The sequence below is a fragment of the Ctenocephalides felis genome, unplaced genomic scaffold (assembly GCF_003426905.1).
Source record: "Ctenocephalides felis isolate EL2017-DRISC unplaced genomic scaffold, ASM342690v1 CF-g0.4_SCAFFOLD_01170, whole genome shotgun sequence".
In the NCBI taxonomy this organism is placed as follows: Eukaryota; Metazoa; Arthropoda; class Insecta; order Siphonaptera; family Pulicidae; genus Ctenocephalides; species Ctenocephalides felis.
The window spans coordinates 43,921,607-43,944,347 of NW_020537324.1; the positions used below are offsets into that span (position 1 = coordinate 43,921,607).

Genomic DNA, 22,741 nt, shown 5'->3' on the forward strand with positions numbered 1-22,741 from the left:
ATTTAGGAAGCTATTGTTTTAGTATAGGCAAGGATGAAAAGTTTCTCAAAAATTATACCAATACTGAAACTGTTTTATTTTGAGCAGTATTTAATCATATTGATAGAGAAGACTTCCTCCATAGATTGGTAGCTTGTTTGAATTTAATATTATCCTCCTGTTAAAAATTATATGCTCTCAATGTTTTTTTTTTTCAGATTAATTTAGGTAAATTCAAGAAGTATTCATCATTGATATCCAAAAACTTTCAATTTATGTATTATGTATAAAATTAACATACAATTATTGTTATTATACAAGTCTAGAGTCATGATGCATATATATTTAATCTAACATAAACTAACATTTCATTTATTTACTGTCCACATCTTATCCAATAATGAGAGTTTGTAGGCTCACCAAAATAGGACATACGAAAACAATATTTTCACCCAAAAATTGAAGGTCCTTTGTTATATTATGTAGATCTTTAAAAATTTTCATTCTCTGTATGACTCGTTTTACGTGTATACCAACACTAGCTACAGAGTATGCTTCAATTATATCTCCTAGTGAAAGTAATCCATTTCAATTTTAAACAAATGGCGGATACACAAGCACTGTCATATTAATTTGTTTAACTCAGTCCATATTGATAAAAATCCTGGATATGAAGAACAATTAGAAACTTTGTTTCTTTACTCATAAATTTAGCTTTATCGGCTAATACAGGATTATATTTTTGTCAACCTACCCACTAGCAGTGCAGTTTATAATGTGATCACATGCGAATGATTTAAAAAGAAATGCTTCAAACAAGCGCTTCTTGTCGAATTTAGAAATACAATAAGTACACTTATGGGCTTAAATTGCTTGCCCATTTGGCCACAAAATGTGCAGAAAGCATTAACTGCAGTACGATTTGCACCAAGATATAAGAAATAATTTATTTTCTAAAACCATTTCATATTTTTCTGATTGAATTTTCCGTCCTGACTGTAATATGATGCATATTAGTAATAGCAAACAAAATTTATATTTTGAATTACATTATTCTTACCCTATTCTCTTCTTTTATCTATGCTCTTACCTCTGTTATTGTAAAATAATAAAAAAAATAATAAAGAGAAAATGTAAGAAGTATGAATATCAACAAATGTCTAATCTAAAAGTGTACGTTTTGCACCAAACCGAATATTAGTTGAAAGAAAAATCAACTCATAAATGTGTCATACGGTCATACGCCATATTTGTTGGTCAAGTTAAGATAAGTTTCACTTAAAATCCGCTAGAGAAAGCTTGCCCGTTTCCTATTCACTCTCCTTTGATCTATGGTAAAAAGTGTCAATGGCGCTAGTGGTTTGTGTCGGATCTGTATAATTTCGATGTGGGAGTTACTAATCTTTTGTATGATTAATCTCTGGAGGGGAGTGCCCAAGCTCACGTTTCGTTGTTTTCTGTACTATGCTTTACAGTTCGTCTGTACGTTTGGTAGCGTCTTAAGTTTATTTTATTGTTGTACGTTTATAGTTAGTTTTAGTTAAAGGTTAATAGTATTATAGTTGTAAAATTTGAAGAAAAAGTGCATCATGAGTTCAAGAACGAAGAAAACTTCGGTTACTTCTACAAGTTCAGTGCTAAATATAACGTCCCCGGCAGCTTCTAGTACCCCGTCGAATTTGCGTCCTACAAGCCCTCTGAGCCCTACGCGACACAGCCGTTTGCAAGAAAAAGCTGATTTGCAGAATTTAAATGATCGCTTAGCATGTTATATAGATCGAGTGAGGCATTTGGAAGCTGAAAATTCACGCTTAAGTAGAGAAATTCAGACGTCAGAAGAGACTGTAACTAGAGAAGCCTCAACTTTGAGGGCTATGTATGATCATGAACTGTCAGATGCTCGAAAATTGCTAGATGACACTGCCAGAGAAAAGGCCAAACTTGAAATTGACACTAAGAGATTATGGGAGGAAAATCATGATTTGAAAACAAGGTTAGTTCTGCATATTATTTATTGCTTATGACAACACTTAGAGCGCCTATAAATTATCTGTACATATATATGTGTGTGTGTAATCTGTATATTTTATGTGTATACAGATTATGCTTAGGAACCTTTATTCGTAATGTTAATTATGTTTGCTAGTACCTATTTTCTTTAAAGCACTTGTAAAATTATTTGCCATTTTATTTAATAATCCTTAAATTAATGATGCTTAAACTTTTATTCTGTTTGTGAAAATGTATTCCATCAATTTGATACGTAGGCGTGGATACGGGCGAGGCTAATTTCTTTTTGTGTATGTGTCCACAACCGCTTGGCCTTCATATTTCGAGTTTTATTAGTTCTGCTATATTTTTATAGATATGCATATATTATACATATATGCTTTTTAAAAATGTGAATAAGTCCACTAGGATGCTTCCCGTAACGTAATTTTACATTAAAAGCTTCAAAATCTTCTTGAGTTTTATTTATTTATTTTTTGAGAAACTGAAAAAATCTACGTTTTCAAATTTTCATTAACTTCCCGAAGGGTAAGTTATAGTAATGGGCCGAAAATCGAAAATGAAACTTTTTACATATCTTCATGTTTTAGAGGTTTCTGAACATTTTGGCATACCCCAAAAAAATAGATGTGTGTGTTTTGTGTGCCCGCAATTTTTCGTCCACGTTTTCGGGCGCACGGATCAACCGATTTGAAGGGTTCAAAAACATTCGGTTCCTATTGATGGAGAGATGTGCTGATTAGTTTTTGACAAATGCAGGTCCAGCCATTTTGAAGAAACGGAACTAAATGTACAAAAAATTGTAGTTTTTGAGACAACTAAGCATGTTTTTTTTATTTTTTTTAATTTTTTTTTTTATTTATTTTTTTTATTTCTGTTTTTTATTTTTTTTATTTTTTCTTTTTTTTAAATTTTTTTTTATTTTTTTATTTTTTTTCTTTTTTTCTTTTTTTTTCTTTTTATTTTTATCATATTTGAATGATTCAAATAAACTTTCTGCTTGTGTTGACAAAACGATTGCTTTTGGTAATTTTTTTTTTGTATATCGAAAATAATTCAGATTTTAATTTTAATTCTGGCTAAAGTTCTAAAGCTCATTTACATATTTTAAATAAATAATTTTAAACTATTCTATAATATAAATTATAGATTATAAATAATCAATAATCTATTTGAAAACATTTAATATTCCTGGAACATTTAGTTACGGTACGAAAAGTTTCAGCAATTTGCCTTAAGGTACGATGCCACACGCCACCAGTTTTTTTTAATTTGTTAAAAATCTTGAAAATCTTCAAAGCGATCGCGCTACGTAGCTGTTTTATAGAGATGGAATATAGAAGCGCGTAAGCGCCGTGTTCCAATCTAATTTTTGGACATTATAAATCTTGTTACGGTATTATAAATCTCAATAAAACATCTGATAATTTGATGTGCATATGTCTAATATTCATTTTTGGCCGCCAAATGTCATTATTTATTAGATTTCCGAAACCGCTGGTCATGACTTCTTTAAAATTTAATAGATTTTTTATTCTGTCAATACAAGTGAAATGCTTTTTGAATCATTCAAATCGGACGCTCATTTTTCTTAGAAACTGACTTGTCAGTTTTTGGCACTTTTCGCTCCTTATCTTCGAAACAGTTGGACCTGCCTTCGCCAAAAACTAATCAGCACCTTTCCCCGTCAATAGAAAACGAATGCTTTTTTAATTCATTCAAATTGGTTGGTCCGCGCCGACACAAACAATCATATATCTAAGATATGTCATAACGTTAAGGTCTTGATACATAAATATATGAAAAAAAAAACAATTTAGATTTTTTACGATTACTGTAACTCACACTAAGGAAAGTTAATAAACAAAAGGCAGTGGTGTCGCAAATATTCAAAGGCGAATCGTTGAATATCTCTGTATGTATATACATATACACACACACATATATATATACGTATATATATATATATATATATATATATATATATATATTATAACCTTGTTTTATTGTTGTGTTTATTTGAATTGAATTTAAAACTGAAGTTGTTTTTTACTAGATACATACACATATATCGTCAAAGTTACTTACCTTCTGGCTTGAATAAATTTATCTAAAGTTAACTTTTATGACCTAAATGAGCACGCTATTTGGTTATTTTTACGAATTGATAGACCAAACGCGTGAGAATATCACATTGTGAAATATCGTCGATGACCTATTTTCGATAGTCTCGGGAGTCCACGTTACGAATAAATTATCAGCGTTCTTATTTTTCTATACGTTATTCGTTTACAATACACTCGAATCCGTTTAAAATGACGCCGGATATAGTGACCCAATGCTTATTATGACGTAATTATACTACGAAGTTCAGTTTTCATATGAAATTTCTTATAGAACATTCGTATATAATGGTCTCCTTTACAGTGACAATGTCGCTCATAATGATCCATTTCTAAAAAAAATAGGTTTAGTTTTAATGGCCGACAAGGAGAACAAAGACAGATCGTTTTGCCTTGTGCTAATTACGACGCTTTGTTATTAACATTAAAAACGTTTAATTAATTCCATCATTGTTTTTTTGATTACTGCCCGATAGTCTGAGAATTTCGATAATCCGGCACTTAGGCCGAGCCGGATTTAATGGACATCTACTGTGCATACATATTTACATAACATAGTAAATATAATAAAGGCCATAATATAATCGGCCCCACCCTGGTATTTAAATGATTTTGATGCCAAATTTCAACTCCCTATTTCATCATTTGGCCGAGATATCAGTGAAAACATGTGAATGTGGCCCCTTTTTCCAAACTTACTTTTTGTCGAAAATATGAGATTTCGAAAAAATGTTAACGTCATCCTATTTACACTGATCTTGTCTATGTTGTTCATAACAAATAATGTGAAAAAATTATTTATTAGTGCATGATAAGGTGAAAATAATTTTTCATTTTTTGCCAGTGCGGCTCTTTGGCCACTACTTTTAAATTAGCATCATTCGAAAGCCTGTACATTTTTCTTCTGTCGTTCAAAAATTCATTTAAATGTAGGTGGAACTTCGTAGTCAAAAGTTGAAAAAACTTAAGCTAGTACACGCGCTGCCGGTACAAGAACACCCATATAAACTCGCTTTGCCAGATCGACGAGCAAGCATAAGGCTCGTCGTTATCGCGCGTCTCGACAAATTCTGCATATACTCATGGCAATATTTATTAAAAACTTTGTTTATATCTTGTATATAAGTATATTCATTAGCCATAATAAAAAATTCAATCGGGTGGGGCCGATTCTGTATAATTCTGCCCATATCCTTTACATAATTTTTGTGTTACGTATAAAACTTTTATGCCATTCTAAATAAACTTTAAAAAAGAACCATTCTAAAAAATCTTTAAAAAAACCTGCAAAAATATCTTATATTTTTCAAACATTAATATAGATCTTATAGCTTTAAGCAGAAATTTTAAGAATTTTTACCAAAGCATTATAATATGCTGGTTCTATTCCCGCTACCGCCATAGCCTGCTTCAGGCAACTTTGATGTCAAATTTCCACTTGAGGTTATATATCTGAAATATAGAAAATAATAATAAAAAAGCATTATAATATACATAATTATTTAACTATTGTGTAAAGAACTTTATCAACTTCTTGATAAATAAACATTTACAAAATTATATAAATATTTAAACAAAAAAACAAAGAAATATCCTTCATTTTTCAGATATTCAACATAAATACGAGTCTTCAAATTTCATTTTCTTTTCTAGAATGCTTTGTTTGACGTTCGCTTATTATGGCGAGTTTTTGGATGCTTTCTATGTCATACTAAACTGATTCTTCATTTCATTTTAAAATACATTCCCCCCACAGAGTTTGGAGAGCATATGCTTCGTTATTCTGTGCGTGTGACTTGCTACGGCATCGCATCATTTGACCACACAATTATTTTTAATTGTATATTAATCCTCAAGTAATGAGTAATATGATTAAAATCACTAGTGCAAACAGAAAATAGTATGTATATACACCTAAGTCTGTTTTTACACGGTCTTTTTGTACACGGTTTTGATATAACACGGTTTAAAAATAGAATATTTTTAGTTTTTTTACACGATTTTATTCCATTTAGCACGATTTGAAATTTTATGTACTTAAATTTTTTTGTCAAATTTAATTTTTGTGAAGTATGTTCATATCACAAAAAAGTATTTATGAAAGAAAAAAGTCTGAAACCATCGATAGTATCGATAGTTTGCGAACACTCACTTAAAGATTTAAGTGAATTCCCCTTTAGCGCCTACAAACAATTTTTACTGGTCAAAGCAAATGTGAATAGCACTAACTAAAATAAACATAAATTCTTGTTCTTAAAAATTTTTGTTTTTCGCTAATTTTAATATGTTTTAGAGATTAGGAACAAATCACCCATTTTTGTATAAGATCAATGTCTTTTTTTACACTTTTTTTTACACGGCTTCTTCTGGAACCAATCTACCGTGTAAAAACAGACTTAGGTGTACACACACATATATATATATATATATATATATATATATACATATACTAGATGACCCGACGTTATATATACTAGATGACGTTGTCCTGTATCCACGTCTACAATTCAAAAGTTTCATTTTTTTAATATTTTATCCTATACTTTTTAATATCCTATTTGATGTCCTGCCTTTGTAATTCATTTATGGTCTTAGCATAAGCAGTATAAGAAATTCAGAAAAAAATAATATACTAACTGCCCTAAAAGAACAATATCACACTCGATTTTAGCAACAACATAATTATTACTTCAATTGTTTAGTCTATAATTTTCATAATCTCGTACGATATATTAGTTTATGTTCAAATCTTAGGTGGATTAATTTGTAAAATCTAGTTCATATGAACACTCTTCAATCTAAGATCAACTTGCTAAATATTCCATATCCAACGCGAAACAAATGAATGTTTGACACATGAAACAAAATTCTAAATCATTTTTCAATAAGATTTATTGTTAAATAATTTAGTAAAATAAATCAAAATGCGACATGCATGAGTTTAAAAAAATAATGTATATTTTGGACTGAGTGCGTTATTTATTATATAATCTGAATTATATAATTTCGCCTGCCAACATATACTTTTTACTGTATCTTATATTATTTTAATTTCTGGCACATTTCAGCCGTTTTTCAGCAATAATAATATAGATTTTCCTTGTATATTATATTCCAATATTATCTAGGCTCATAATTTCAGCTAACTTCAAATTTTAAGTGAATTGACATTTCTAGCAGATGACAGTTTTAATGATTTTAATGCCAAACAATGATAAATGTTGTTTTGTAATTTTTGCCATTTATTTCTACAAAATTACTATAGTTTTATCGTTCATTAAACCTCAAAAATTCCTTTGACAAACTTTAAAAATTATAAAAATCCGAATAACCGTTTAGGAGAATTATCAAATCATACATCCGCACAGAAGAGTTATATATAAGATATATATATATATATATATACAGTGGCGTCGGAACCAAATTTTTGATGGGTGGGCTCGTTTTTTTTAGATAGACAGCTAGTGGTCTCATTTTTTTTTAGAGATATTAGCCCATATAATTTTTTGAAATTGATGGGTGGGCTGAGCCCCCCCACACGGCCCCCAGCCCACACAGCCCACACGGTTCCGACGCCACTGTATATATATATTTATTTATTTATTTATTTATTTGTGAATTATTAATAATTGCAGCCCGTTACAAAATTTTAAAATATAAATGCGGCCAGCCCTTGCCCTTGGTCAAGTATTTAACATACGTACTTCCATTCGTGCTCGTGCGATCAATATTTATGCAAGAAAATATGGTTTAAACATAAAACAAAAACCTATTGGACGATTAAGATAATTTATTGTTTAGGATAAATTAGTGTATAAATATATAGCGCTTTACAAACATTGATAAACGTTCCTTCTCACGAAGAGTAATTTGGGATCAAGTATTAATTTACTTGATTTTTATTTGCGTGTGATATTAAAGCGACTTAGAATGCTTTTTCATTAAACTTTCATCAAGATAAAAATACTTACAAATATGTCCTTTCAATACAAAGAAGAGTTTGCTATGACTTACTAGAAACTAGAACCTTGGGAACTAAAAGTGAACTTATTGATCAATTATCCGATAACATAGCTGAGTTTAACATAATATGTTTCAAATAGGCCACGTTGTATGATTTGCTATTTTTGGTGCACCTATTTCATTAACTTCCTGTAGGATAAGTTATTGTAATCGTCCAAAAACCGAAATTGAAATTCTCTCTTCTCTCGAAGATACGAAACAAAGAGTGCAGCAAATACGAAATCGAGTTTTTGTGAGAGTGGAGCTCCGATTTGAATGATCCAAAAAACATTCAATTCGTAATGATAGGGAGAAGTGGTGATTAGTTTTTGGCAAAGGCAGGCCCAGCCGTTTTGGAGATACGGAGCTAAATGTGCAAAAATGACAGTTTTTGAGAGAATTAAGCGTCCGATTTGAATGATTTACAAAACTTGCTGCTTGTGTTAACGAAACGATTGCTTTCGGAAAAAAAATTCTTTTATTTCATTTTTTTTAAATTTTCAAAAAAAAAAATTTGAATATCGAAAATAATTCAGATTTCAATTCTAATTCTAGCTAAAGTTCTGAAGCTCACTTACCTAATACCTACAATAAATAATTTAACTTTGCGATTCTGTATTATATAAACTAATTCTTATGAATATTAGACAATGTCCTTCATTTTAAAATCGATTGATCAAGTTTTGTTTATTTACTTTTCTGTAATAACATTCTGAAAGATACAACAGTATTTATAATAATCTTTATATTTTCTCGAATATTTTATTGCGGGACGCGAAGTTTCAGCAATTTGCCTTAAGGCACGATATCATACACCGCTAGTTTTATTAATTCATTTTTTCTCGATGTTGGCTCTCCTCAAAGTTTTAACATTCTGGTAGCAACAGGGAAATTCCTATACTAGACCTATGGTGTTTATTTGAATTTTTGATGCTGACAACAGCTTAAAATCAACCGTCAAATGTTGTGGTAAGGCTATGTTACGTTTCAGTTTTCATATAAAATGCTACTGAATACTGTCAAACGTCTTTTGCACATAAAATGCATCTTCACTCATATGTTATCAAGCTATATCTCAAAGATACAGATATGATAACATCGTTTTCTTTTACAGTTGTGCGTTTTCTAGGTAGGTTTTCTATCTAAAACGCTTGACTGCACAGCAACCACATAGGAATTTGGCAGTTTTTAGTACCACTTTATATGAAAACTGCTATACAACATAGGCTAGCCATAACATTGGTCTATTTTACTGCGAAATCGGCTGGATCGTACGTTAAGATTGAAATCTTATAACTCGAACCGGACTGTCAAACGGGCAAAATGAGCGTTGAAATTTCTGTTGAAAACTTGTTTCACAATGTTCAGCAAGCAAGGTATTATATTGTTCATCAAACAGAATATTGGCTCATTTTAACCAAATAATAGCAGAATCGAGTAAATTCTAGATATCGTAAAATTCAGTGCGTGTACTAATTCAGTCCTACAATAGACATTTGAGGAGCTGCTTCCTAAAATGACAGTTAATAGTGACCATTTATTACTCATATACCACAATAATTTTAATAGAAGAACGCATACAATTAAGACCATTCAATAATTTTGTCGCTAAAATACAAAGAGGGCTAAAGGCTATGGTCGCTTGTCCATACAAATTCTTTCGACTATTTACACGTCATTTTGTTTTTTAGAAAAAATCTGCTATGCCTATTATTAATTTCCTCGCGCATCATTTGTTCCGTGTTATCATTGAAAATATGCGTAAGGGGCACGTTTTTCACATTCATTTTTTTATAATCATAAAGGATTTTGTTTTGTATTTTCGAGCACTCTGGTTGTATTGACTACTAATTTTTACTGCATTCTAGACAATAAAAGAATATAATTTATTCACTTCTCAAGTTAAAAAAAGTATCTTCTAACAAATTCTGTACATAAGAGTATTGATTTATTATTACACTCGCCTACACATAAATCCATCCGTTTATATATGGTATGCTAAAATGATCAGGCCTAACAAAGTTTTCGAATTTTTAGAGATTTCAGGAACTTCAACAAGAAGTTCATATTTTTTTTGAGAATTACTATATTTGCTATGTTTTTCTTTTGTACATATGATCTCATGTTCACTTCAGATAACTACAATCGTTGAAGAATCTTGTAAGTTGACTGTAAAGGTTAGAAAACGACATTGATATTTTTGTATGAGTTTGAACGATAATTTCTATACTCCTTATGACTGTTTTGCTTGCTTTTTAGATTTTTATAATACTGTCGTATTACAGTTACCCTAACAGGATCTGTACATTGGTTTCTGTATTTTCGTATAGTTTTTTTCTTCTTCGGGTGTTTTCCCGTTTTATTTTATTTTCACTATATTTCATTATTCTGCACCAAATCACGAAATTCTGGATGTAACTTTTGTCTATATACATAGATGTATAAATATGCATATGCGTATACGTTTGTATGTATTTCTATTTATATATGATCATATATAAATAGAAATATATATATATATATATATATATATATATATATAAATATATATACTCTTCTTTTATCTGCGTATATGGTTATAATGAGTAGAAAGTTAAAAGTGTTCTAAACAAATATTGTAATACGAAACATTAAGAATTTTTACGCATAATATTCTGAAACACTTTTTAATATATACGCTACAGATAGAGAATTCTAAGGTTGACGTCATAGTTTCTTTTAGCCATTACATCAGCGCTCGTATAGTTTACGCGATCGTTAATAGTACGATGCGGACGAATTTCGGCGGTGATGTCGCGTGTCGTGTAAAACAGGGGCAGTCGACCTTGTTGATTGCTTCATCCACTTTTCAAACGTATAAAAGCCATATTTGATTACGCACGAAAACGTATTAAATTTGCTGTCACAAAAATTATTTATTGCAAAAATACAATAACATATAATTAACTAAAATACGATTCCATTGAAAACTAAAGTACTGCTGAGCTTATTCTTTATACAAAACAGCGACTGGCCGGCAAATGCATCATTGAATTTGCTCGCTTCAATGTGACTTTGAAATCGTAGATAACATCATTTTACGACATGTTCAATGTCATTGTATAGTGCAATACAATAGAGGACTTAGTACAATGTAGTGCGTATGATTCACTAAGAATCTACGTCATGTGTACTTTGACCAATTCATTCATAATATTTATTTATAATTATTACGAATGGGTGTCATACCCCTTACAATATATAAACATTAGTTTTTTTGTTTGGCGTTAAAGCATATCCTAGAAATGTTCATTTGCAGCCAAAAATAGTCGAAATAAAAATACGATATATGTGTGTCATCAACCAGCAAGTTAATAAGTTTAAACTGGGAAAAAGGGTTTCATTGTTAATTCGATAACCATGACACGAACTACATAATTTTTTATTTCTTGTATCATATCACAAGATCCAATTTGACTTTGAGCAATGATATTGTGAAAACCAAATAAGTTATAGCTGAAAAAATAACACGTATCAAACAAATAAGTAAAAATCTCAGCCAAATCATTATTTTAGAAATGTTATTTTTGCAGTTTTTAACCTGTTTCTCTTCATCTTATAGGCGGGGTCAACAGGTCCATTGTTAGATTTTAGTTTAAAGGGATTTTAAGAAATAACAGATACGTTATTCAATCGATGCAAAATATACATTTCCTGCGTACATTTTTTACTGACTTCGAAATCATACTTTTATTTTTTATTGTTTACGCCTTTGTAAGGGCAAAGGTTCAGTTGATATATATATATATATATATATATATATATATATATAAACATGACTATGACACACACACATATATATATATATATATATATATATCCAGCTCTTTGCTTATAACGGGTGCGCCATCTAAATTTTTTTTCCAACTAGTGCATATTTCGTACTACTGATGACGCATGGCTAGCCGAGGCAACCGTTTGAATGAAATTATCTCTCATTATTAACCGAAAGGATTATGCTTTCAAATAAAAAAAGAAATGGGAAAATGTTCAGTAGTTTTCTCGATAGCATTTTCAAAAGAAAGTTATTAGACGGACCATAATATGTATAATAACAGTTGTAATTTAGTTTATCTAAATTTATTTTAGTAAAGTATTGTTTGAATTTCTGTCTAAATCGTTGTTCATTTTAAAAACTTATTTTGTATATACATTTAATTTTAATTTAATTTAATTTGAAACTTCAGGCTAGACAAGAAATCAAAGGATTTGATCCTGGCTGAAAATAATGCTCGAATGTATGAGAGCAGATGTTCAGAACTCAATGGTAAATACAACACGGCTATATTAGAACGAAAAAAAGCAACGGATGATTGCAAGGTACATAATGGCATTATGGATTATAGAACATGATAATATATTGAGCAAATATGATTGGGTATTAATGTTATTTTACTATTTTTAAGGAATTAGAGAAAGAGTTGAACAAGCTCAGGAGACAATTAGAAGAACTTCGCAAAAATCTAGAGGAAGAAACATTAGCTCGTGTAGATGTCGAAAATAATTTGCAGAGTTTGAAGGAGGAACTTGCTTTCAAAGATCAGGTTCTTATAAATACCCTTATCATATTTCCGTTTGAATGGAGAAAATTTTGTAGTAAATATTTATTATTTTTACTTTTGCTATTTTAACACTCCTACAGGTCTATCAGCAAGAACTCACAGAAACTCGCAAGCGACGTCAAGTTGAATTAAGTGAAATTGATGGTCGTCTTGCGGAACAATATGAAGCAAAAATGCAAGAGACAATGCAGGAACTTCGCGATCAGTATGAAGGACAAATTAGTTCAAATCGCGCTGAAATTGAAGCCATATATGAACAAAAGGTAAACATTTCTGTCTGGTTTAATACTTTGAGGACGGGACGGTTTGTAGTAAACCGTACTAAAAACTGCCGCTTTAGTCATTTAAAATTGCCAACGCATATTTCGGGCACTCTAACTCAAATTCTAGCGCTCCAACTTGAATTCTCGACATATGTTATACTTATATACACATATTATCCACAGGATCGATGATGTTTATTTGTTCCTTAACTATTCAGTTTGGTTTATTTATATTATTAACATTGAGTTCCTTAGCTATCGACATGTATTTAGATGGGACACATAATGCGTTCCTCGGCTCTAATAACTGCCTTCGCCAAACGCATATTTGAGTTCAACCAATTTGATGATTGGCATAAAACGCATATATGCGACGCTCGTCCTCAAGGTGTTAATAATTCATAGTGAAAAAAATTATTCTGAATGTAAAATTGCATTTTTGTGTTACAAAAAATTGTCTTTAATGTGTTTTGTATACTTCTATATTTATCATGTTTACGATTATACCTTCAGGAGAAAATTAAAAAAAAAATGTAATAAATCTTGTTCTCTAAGGTGAGACTGAAAAATTGTATTCCAACATACACGCCCACACATAAATATTTTTTGTTTGTTTAATATTCTTCTCAAATGATGGTACTGAGATAGATAGATGGGAGTTTTTCTATTAAATCATAATCTTGTATTAAAGTAATAAAATACTAAGTACATACTCATTATAAATACATATCATAAACTTATTTGCACTTTGATTTACTAATTCTTAATACTCATCCTCCTCAGATCAAAAATTTACAAGGCATGGCTACTCGCAACAGTGGTGCTGCTACAGCTGCAATTGAAGAACTAAGACTAGCCAGAACAAAGATCGATGGTTTATCCAGCCGCATTAATGAGTTGGAGGCTTCATACAATGCTGCTAATGTGTGTAGACTATTTAAGTATATTCACGTACCACTTAAATTTTATCATTAAGATACTGAGTTTCTGAGTAAATTCTAATCAAATATTTCTAACTAAAGCTTTATTTGTTCACTATTTCAAACTTCCCGAGGGAGAAGTTTGTTTTCATCAAAAAATCCGATTCGCTAATTTTGTTTTCTTGACGTTTCAAGCCATTCTGAATTGAATAAGACCAAATTTGGAAAAAGTATGCGTGTGTGTGAACAGATTTTTTGCCGTAAATCGACGTTTTCTCAAAAACGGCTGGATCGATTTCAAAAATTTAAAAACCTCGACGTTTTTGCTCTAAATTCTGAATCAATTTTAAAAAATCAAAAACTGTTCGAAAGAAATTGGTTGGGAATGATACTAATTAGTTATAGGTAAAAATCTAACGGGCCGTTTTCTTGAAATTAACTATTGAAAATTTTTTTCGTCGGTATATATATATATATATATATATATATATATATATATAAAGCGAGAGGTTTTTCTTCAGATGGTGAAATAATATGATAAAAATTGTTTCTTGGGCATCCATCCAATAATTAAAAAAAACTGTAACGTGTAAACACGTAACTCTGTCTCCAAACGAACAAGATGTGTTTTTGGAATAAGCTTTTTTACAATAAAACATATTATTTATTTTAATTTTTACAATTTTCAAAAATTTTCATAACTTGATGTTTTTTCAATTTTTTATTTCATACTTATTTTTTCGTTGCATTTTTGTGTTGTTCTTTGTGTTATATTTTTTTTAAATTTATTTGTATGCACTGAAGATGGGTCAAATCTGGACCCGAAACGTATGTTCTCTTAATTAAAACATTTTGCATTAAAACTGTTTTTTTTTAATTATTGGATGGATGCCCAAGAAACAATTTTTATCATATATATATATATATAGAGTGTGTGTGTGTGATTTAGTTGTTAATTTTGATGTTGAGATATATGAGTAAGTTCTTGTGGGGCGATACATCAAAAAATAAAAATCAAAGATTTATAAATTAATCTTTCCAAACTTTTCCACATTCAATTTAATGTCATCATCAGTGAATATTAACGTTGGTAGGTTACATCTAAAGATGTGTACACATCACTAGAAATTAGCACTAACATTTATACATCTAACTTGTCAACACCATGAATTGTTTATCATTTTTTGTATGATGTAAAAAGAAAAATGAAGAAATGAAGAAAAAAGAATGAAATGAAAAAAAAAAGAATGAAATGAAGAAAAAAAGTTTTATTTGTACGACTTGTGTACTTTGCATGCTCCGAGGCTTATGACATTAAATTGAATGTCGAAACGTTTAGAATTAAAAATTAATTTATAAATCTTTGCTTTTTATTCTTTGATGTATTGCCTCCCAAGAACTTACTCACATATATATATATATATATATATATATATATATATATATATATATATTTGAAGTAAAAAAAATAAAAATATTAATTTAAGCTGTTATGGTAAGCAGTCAATATTTTACAGTATAATCACGAGATAGATAGCTGTTTTGACAGTGTACTAATTTTTTTACGATTTCATGAAAAATTTAACAAATTATCACTATATTTGTGCAACATGCGCCTTATAATTAGTTCATATTTAATCGCAGCAACGCATTAAAGAATTGGAAAAAATGCTGGAACACGAGCGTATGCGTCATTCTGATGATATGCGTGTATTAGAAGCAGAATTGACTCGTCTTCGCGAGGAAATGGCTAGGCAGTTGCAAGAATATCAAGATCTGATGGATATCAAGGTCAGCTTAGATATGGAAATTGCTGCTTATAGGAAGTTGTTAGAAGGAGAGGAAGCCAGGTCAGTATTATAAAACAATATGTACTGTAAAACTATAGATTGTCTGAAAGAGTTACAATTTGCAGTTCACACGATTTTATTAATACATTGATGTATTATAACACTTGGCATGCGAGCAACGTATTTTTACGTTTTTGTAGTCTCACTGGAGCGCGGGTAAAAATACGTATTTAGAATATTTGGTGTGGATACCTGCTAACCACTACAAATCTACTAAATACGAATAATTATATGCATGTGTATGACATTATATGCGTGGTGTTTGCATTTTTTTTCACAAGTTATTATTGTCAGTCTTTTGTTGAGTTATTTCGTCTTCAATCGAATTCCTAGCTCCAGAACGGACAAGTCGTGTTTTGTCAATTTGAGGCTTGTTTTTTTTATTGTTGATTACAAATTGATAAAATGAGCCGTTGTGACAAAGATAGTGATGAAGAAATATGCGCTGGCAGATTATCGGACTTTTCGTATGATAGTGTTCTGAAAGTCAAGAATTCTAAGAAAGCGACTATGATGATATTATTCCACGTTCTCGAGTCTTCGTCCGAAGCAAAATTCTGAAATAACTTCAAAAAGTGCAAAGTGAAACATGTTTCTTATGTAGCTTCTGCTGTGTTCCTCTTCACAGAGGATAATGCTTCGAATGGTACCATACTGTAAAAAACTATTAGTTATCGGTTCTACTTGTACAGGTAAAATAAAAAAAGCTCGTTCATAAAAACGAAGTAGTGTTCGATTTTTTGCGATCCTTTTGAATAACCAAATGTGGTATAAACCACATTATAAAGATCCGTAGCCTTTTATACCAAAAAGGACATAAAAACTTTTTAAAATTGATCCCTCATGGCAGGTCAAATAAATTAATATTCTTATAATATTCTTGATTTGTATTTTCGCCGGCTTTGCGACACGAAAAAACGCCCGCTGCACGCGTAATTCGGCGGCGAAGTATGCCCGCATGCCAAGTGTTAAGTTTATGTTATTGTTCTCATAACATAATTTTTTTTTTGCTTTACTACCATCTATGTTTATAATGGAACATTTGTAAGAGTTGACGAACTTTATTCTATTTTATAAAATACAGTCCACACATAGGTTATACAGATACATTTATATAGATATGGATATTTATATAGGTTTTAAGTCTATTTGTAATTTGATGGATTCTTAGAATTTAATATGTAATGATATGTACTGTGATACACAAAATCAATAATCTTCATAATTAATTTAAAATTACCATTATATTTTTATTATGAATAGATTGAACATCAGCCAACAATCAGGATCGGGAAAGTCTGAGGCCGGTCGCAGCACCCCCCTGATGTCACGTCGTCCTCCATCACGCCTAGGTGGAAAACGTAAACGCACTTTACTGGAAGAATCGCATGAAAGCAGTCTTAGTGAATTTACGGAGCATGCAACCTGCAAAGGAGATATTGAAATAACAAAAAGTGACACGGAAGGACGTTTTGTTAAACTTACAAATAAAGGAACCAAGGTAAAATACTAACTTTTGAACTCCACTTAATTTGCTTGCACTATGTTACATATTTATATAATAAATAACATTGAAGACAAATTTCGAAATAATTCATAGAAATAATTCAACAATTATTAAAGGAGATTTACGTTAATTGTGATTTGCTAATAAAGCATCATTTCTGAAGATATGAGCTTTCAAGCAAACTTAGTTTGACTAAAAATCAATTGATACTTGTTACATGGGAAGGAAGCACAGTAAATTCTTTTATTTTATTATAAAATTTTTTAAAATAAAATGCTGTTATTTTCTACATTCCTGTATGAATTGCGAGTGATGTATAAATGTTTTTTAATAGGAAGTTTCTCTTGGTGGCTGGCAAATTACCCGAAAAGCAGGTGATGCTGAAACTGTGTTCAAATTTCACCGTACTCTCAAACTTGAGCCTGGAGCAAGTACTACGGTTTGGTCATCCGATGAGGGACAAGACCATGAACCTCCCAGTAATATAGTTATGAAGGGACAAAAATGGTTTGTTGGTGATAACATTAATACATCATTGGCCAACAGTAATGGAGAGGTAATTAATCGCATACATATATTATTTATCTTTAGCAAACACTATTTGCATATTTAAAACTTTTTTATACAAATATTATGTTAAATATGTACACAATAAATCTTAATAATATTTTAATGAAAATTTTTAATAACTTAATAATTAAATTTAATTAATTGGAATAATTAAAATAATTTAATTTGGAATTGATAATTGGAAAGTCAATTGTTTTGAATAGGAAATGGCAACATCTGAACTGGTGCGAAATAAGTTGGCGAGTCGTTCTTCACGCATGCGAGATTCTGGATTTAGATCTCTTGGGTCTGAAGAACTTTATCATCAGCAGGTATTTATTATAAATTTATTTTTTAATTGTCCACATTGTTGCGATTAGCTGTTGATCCAGTGTTTTGTGTAAAATAGATTTTGATATTTTAGCATATGAATTTATATCTTAGTAAATGAAGGGGCTGTTGATATATTCGTGTTTTAATTTTTCAGTCTTACAAATTGAAATATTAATCAATGTGTGCATGTGCCTAAGGATCCTTCTCGAAGTGATTCGATAAGTATGACGAATTTATATATTAGTTACCTGTTTGTACATGTATTAACAATTCATTTTGGTTTGGATATTTTTTTCATCACCGCTGGTCAGAGCACAGAGTTTGCAGTTTATATACCTTGGGAATGCATGTTTTAATATGCAATGACACTACACATAAAATATATATATATATCTATATATATATATATATATATATATATATATATATATATATATACCCAGACCTTGAAGTTAAGTCGGCACAAAGTGATACATTTTACTTCATTCAGTTTCAATGTTCCTCTCTAGCACATTGAAGGTTGCCATTTTTAACTTCCCGAAGAAGTTTGTTTTTATCAAAAAATCTGATTTATAATTTTGTTTTCTCGACGTTTCAAGACATTCTGAATCGAATGAGATCAAATTTGGAAGTGTGTGTGTGTGAACTGATTTTTTACCTTACATCGACATTTTCTCAAAAATTCAATTCACACATTCGATGTATTTCGATGAGGACTATCGTTTGTTCAATTCAATGAAACTTTTTATGTTGATAGACATCATGGTACTAAAGAACATACTAAAATATTACGGCCTTTCAAGTCGTAGAATTTTAAAAATGTATCAAAATTCAAAAAAATATGATTTGAAAGCCATTTTTTTAAACTAGCGGAAAAATAAGTTTACAAAACATATCTAGTTGTGTAAAAAATGTTACCATTAAATTAAATCATTAAATAATGTCGAGGACTGTGAATATTATATACGCAATCGTGCAGTTGAAAATTTTATTTAAATAGCTAAATCTCAATTTTGGTTGACACATTTCGGGAAGTTCCTTAAGGCAAAATGCTACTTTCAACTAGCTAGGTAATTGGGTTTTTACTTTTTTATTCGAATTTTTTCAATAATTAAATTATCAAGTATTTTATCATCTTACAATCCTGATAAAATGCCCCAATTTTTGATGAAATTTGCCACATAACACTTTAGTGGTTTTTTTTTTTAAGGGGAGGGCTGTTCAAAGTCGAAAATTGTGAAATTTTTAGATTCATAGTTCAACAATAAGTCTTAATTCTTGAAAACGTGGGGCAATTGTATTTTATTTTACTGTGATCCTAGAAGTGTTACGCACGGTTACGGTTCCAAAATTTAAATATACAAAATTAAAACAAATTCAAAGTATTAAAAGAAAAACTGAAAAATGGTTGTAATGGCTCATGATTCTCGAAGAATGGGAGATTTTTTTTTTTCAGTATAGTTAAGGACAATATTTTAACCCCGTTTCGACTTGACGTCAAGGTCTGGGACACCCTCAAGTTAATCGATGTGGATAATAAAATATCATTCATATTAAACATAAATTAAAAAATTATAATCATTTTTACTAAACGTTTTGAATCACCATAACCCTTATACATCCTTGTATTATAAGGTCTAAGCATATCATGGTAATATTGTTATTTTTTTTTTTTTCAAAATAAATATTTATTATGAATTTATTGAATGAATCAAACTTGTTATATGAATGAAAGACCCAAGATTTTATAAATACAGGTATGTTAAATAATCATTGGTAATGCGAACACCATTAAACGAAATTTATTATGGAAATAGGTTTTAATATAATAATGTGATTAAAATACCGGTTTTCATTGTTTATGAAGGGCATAAAATTACCTGTTACTTGCAAAGTATCTGAAAAGATAAGTTAGAAATGTATACTGTCTAGATATAACTACTCCCAAAAGCCACCGATTCTCAGAATTTAGATCGTTGAATTCTTGAAATTCAACATTTCGTCTCCTTTAAAACAATTCATATATCATATACATTATAAATTATCTACTTGATGATAATAAAAAATAAAATAAAACATCATATACTTGGAAAATAGTGAGATAAAATAATTTCAAATATTATCAGAATATCAATAAAAAACTGTTTATCTGATAATAATGTAATAATAATATATGGTAAGATATATAAATTCACAATACTACACATCGTTAATACGTCTAATCTTCGACATAATAAATGAAAAAAAAAAACTTGATTTATATATATAAAATTTGCGTTCGCGGTTTGAGAGTGGGTAGGGCCACCCGCTGCCCGCAATTATAGAACTGCCCGAATAACCAATAGAGCTGCTCGTTCCGCATAAAGCGTGCTTCTTCCGCATTAATTGTTCAAAAAAATCATTTTGTTAAAACTTTGTGATGATTTATGTTAATGCATTCCGAAATGCAAATCTTAAATTGGTCAACCACATGTGACTTATCTAATAAACCAATAATTCTGCTAATTCTACGTAATCAGAAACTTATCGTGGAGAAATATATAGTTGGTATCGCCAATTTTTCTCTTAACTTACAAGCTCCAGAATTATTCTGAACTAAGATTTCAACTTATAAACATTTGAATTTAAACTATCAGTTATACACGATTTTAAAATATTAAAGTTGAATTGGTGATTTCACTATATGTTAGCTTATTTTTTGGCTTCTATTGCACTTCAATCAAATCAAAATGTTTGTTATAAATGCATGCTTTGAGCATGTTGAATAATCTATAAAGTTTTAGCACATTATATACATAGGAGAACGTTTTAAGTCATTCTGAAAATATGATCTAATATTTTTATGTTAGATTTTTATATTAACCTGTATTTCAAAAAAAAAAAATTGCGTTACCCCAGGGTTATGATATCACAACTAGTTGCCACACTGAACTTGTTATGTACCAGTTTCTTAAATTCTTACAAAGGTAGATAATTGCACTCTATCCATGGTAAAAATTAATTCTATTTAAAATTTGCAGACAAATATTTATGAAATCAACATATTTTACTACTTCTGTTAAAAAGTCATGCAACGCATTATAACATACATTTCCGTTACAATATATATAGTATATATATATATATATATATATATATATATATATATATACACATATATATATATATATATATATATATCTACATATATATATATATATATATATCTACTTCTAAATGTATTTGAAAAAATAAGAGCATGATCTTCATATATTAATATATGCAAAGGGAAATAACAAGTACATTGATTTTTTCTTCTGACTGAATCCATTTACAGAAGTTTGTCATCAATGTGATTCAAATTATATTAACATGTTTTTTTTCTTAACAATACTATTATATATTTTATAACAATAAATTACCTCTACTAACAATGCTACTGTTCGATAGTTATCTATAATCATTCTGTTCTGCTTTATAAATCTTATTGTTTGGCATTATTGTTCTTTTTGCTTTTTTGTGAAATTATTCTAATTCTTACTATAATTTCAGGAAGATCCGCAGGCTGCCCAAGAGAAATGCCGAATAATGTAAAACTTGTACTACAAGATGTCTATCACAAAATTATACAGCTTTTATATTCTTAAAAAGAAAATAACTTAATTGAATAGTTATAAAATAAGTAAAAATTATGATTAGAGATTTATGTTGAAACATCATCTTTGGGTCATTTGTGACTCTCTAGAAATATTATATTAAGCTCATAGTACAAGTACAACATTAATTATATATAAGCGCGCATTTAAAATAAGAAAAATTCATGTTAGATTTAACTTTTATGAAAAAAGGTGCCTGGTTAAGTCATTTAATATATGTAATCAACTAATAACTAATTATTAAGCTAGAAAGTACTTTAAATCAGGTTACGAGTATGATTAATAAGATACTTCATAAGAATTTTTTTTTTAATTTAAATGTTGAAATATTCGACATTGCACAGTATGTCTTAAAATGTTTTAATATTATTTTTGCACATATATAATGTATATGTATATGTATATTAAAATTCTTGCATAGAGGATTTTTCTGATTGATTTAATTTAAAACACTATATTTTATATAAAATATCAGTTTATAATTCTAAACTGTAGCCAGTTTATTTTATCAGAGAATGCAGATGTTTAAATAGTATGCAATGTTTATAGAATAGTTGCGCTTGTTCTTCATTATTGTCAATAAAATTGATTTTCAATTGAAAATATTGAATTGTTTTTATTAAGAAAGAGGTATATAATATCTGCACAAACTCGATATTACAAATTATCTGATAAACTCGACTTTTAAGTATAGAATGTCTTGTGATTGTGTTCATCAAATACCTATTAGGATTTAAGTGTATGGAATTTATCTCAGAATAATATGTTATGAAACTTCTTAATATTCAATATTTCAATGTATAAAATTTAATGCGACTAAAAGAAGTGCTAGCAAGAAACTTCTACTAAAACCAGCATGTACCTGAATTAATGTGAGTAGGAAAACATTTAAAAATATATTTGTAAATATCCGCAATTTATTCATATAAAAGGATAAAAGTAAACATTAGAGACTTGTGAAACGGTACT

The 22,741-nt window shown here is 29.6% G+C and overlaps 2 protein-coding genes across 3 annotated transcripts in view; both read left to right on the forward strand.

Annotated features, from left to right (window-relative positions):
- LOC113366215 (protein brambleberry-like) overlaps nt 1-22,741 on the forward strand; it is an 81,125-nt gene that overhangs the window by 28,878 nt on the left and 29,506 nt on the right. The gene's annotated exons all lie outside the window — the stretch shown is intronic.
- LOC113366214 (lamin-C-like) lies at nt 1,426-21,784 on the forward strand. 2 transcript variants are annotated; one of them, XM_026607784.1, is made up of 11 exons: nt 1,426-1,972; nt 12,341-12,473; nt 12,560-12,697; nt 12,796-12,978; nt 13,762-13,902; nt 15,543-15,748; nt 17,012-17,249; nt 17,590-17,811; nt 18,029-18,136; nt 18,292-18,359; nt 21,669-21,784. In XM_026607784.1, exons 1-10 carry the CDS (start codon nt 1,569-1,571, stop codon nt 18,310-18,312), a joined length of 1,794 nt encoding a protein of 597 aa, XP_026463569.1. In that variant the 5' UTR covers nt 1,426-1,568; the 3' UTR covers nt 18,313-18,359; nt 21,669-21,784. The 2 variants fall into 2 exon arrangements, with proteins under 2 accessions (XP_026463569.1, XP_026463568.1); XM_026607783.1 differs by lacking the exon at nt 18,292-18,359.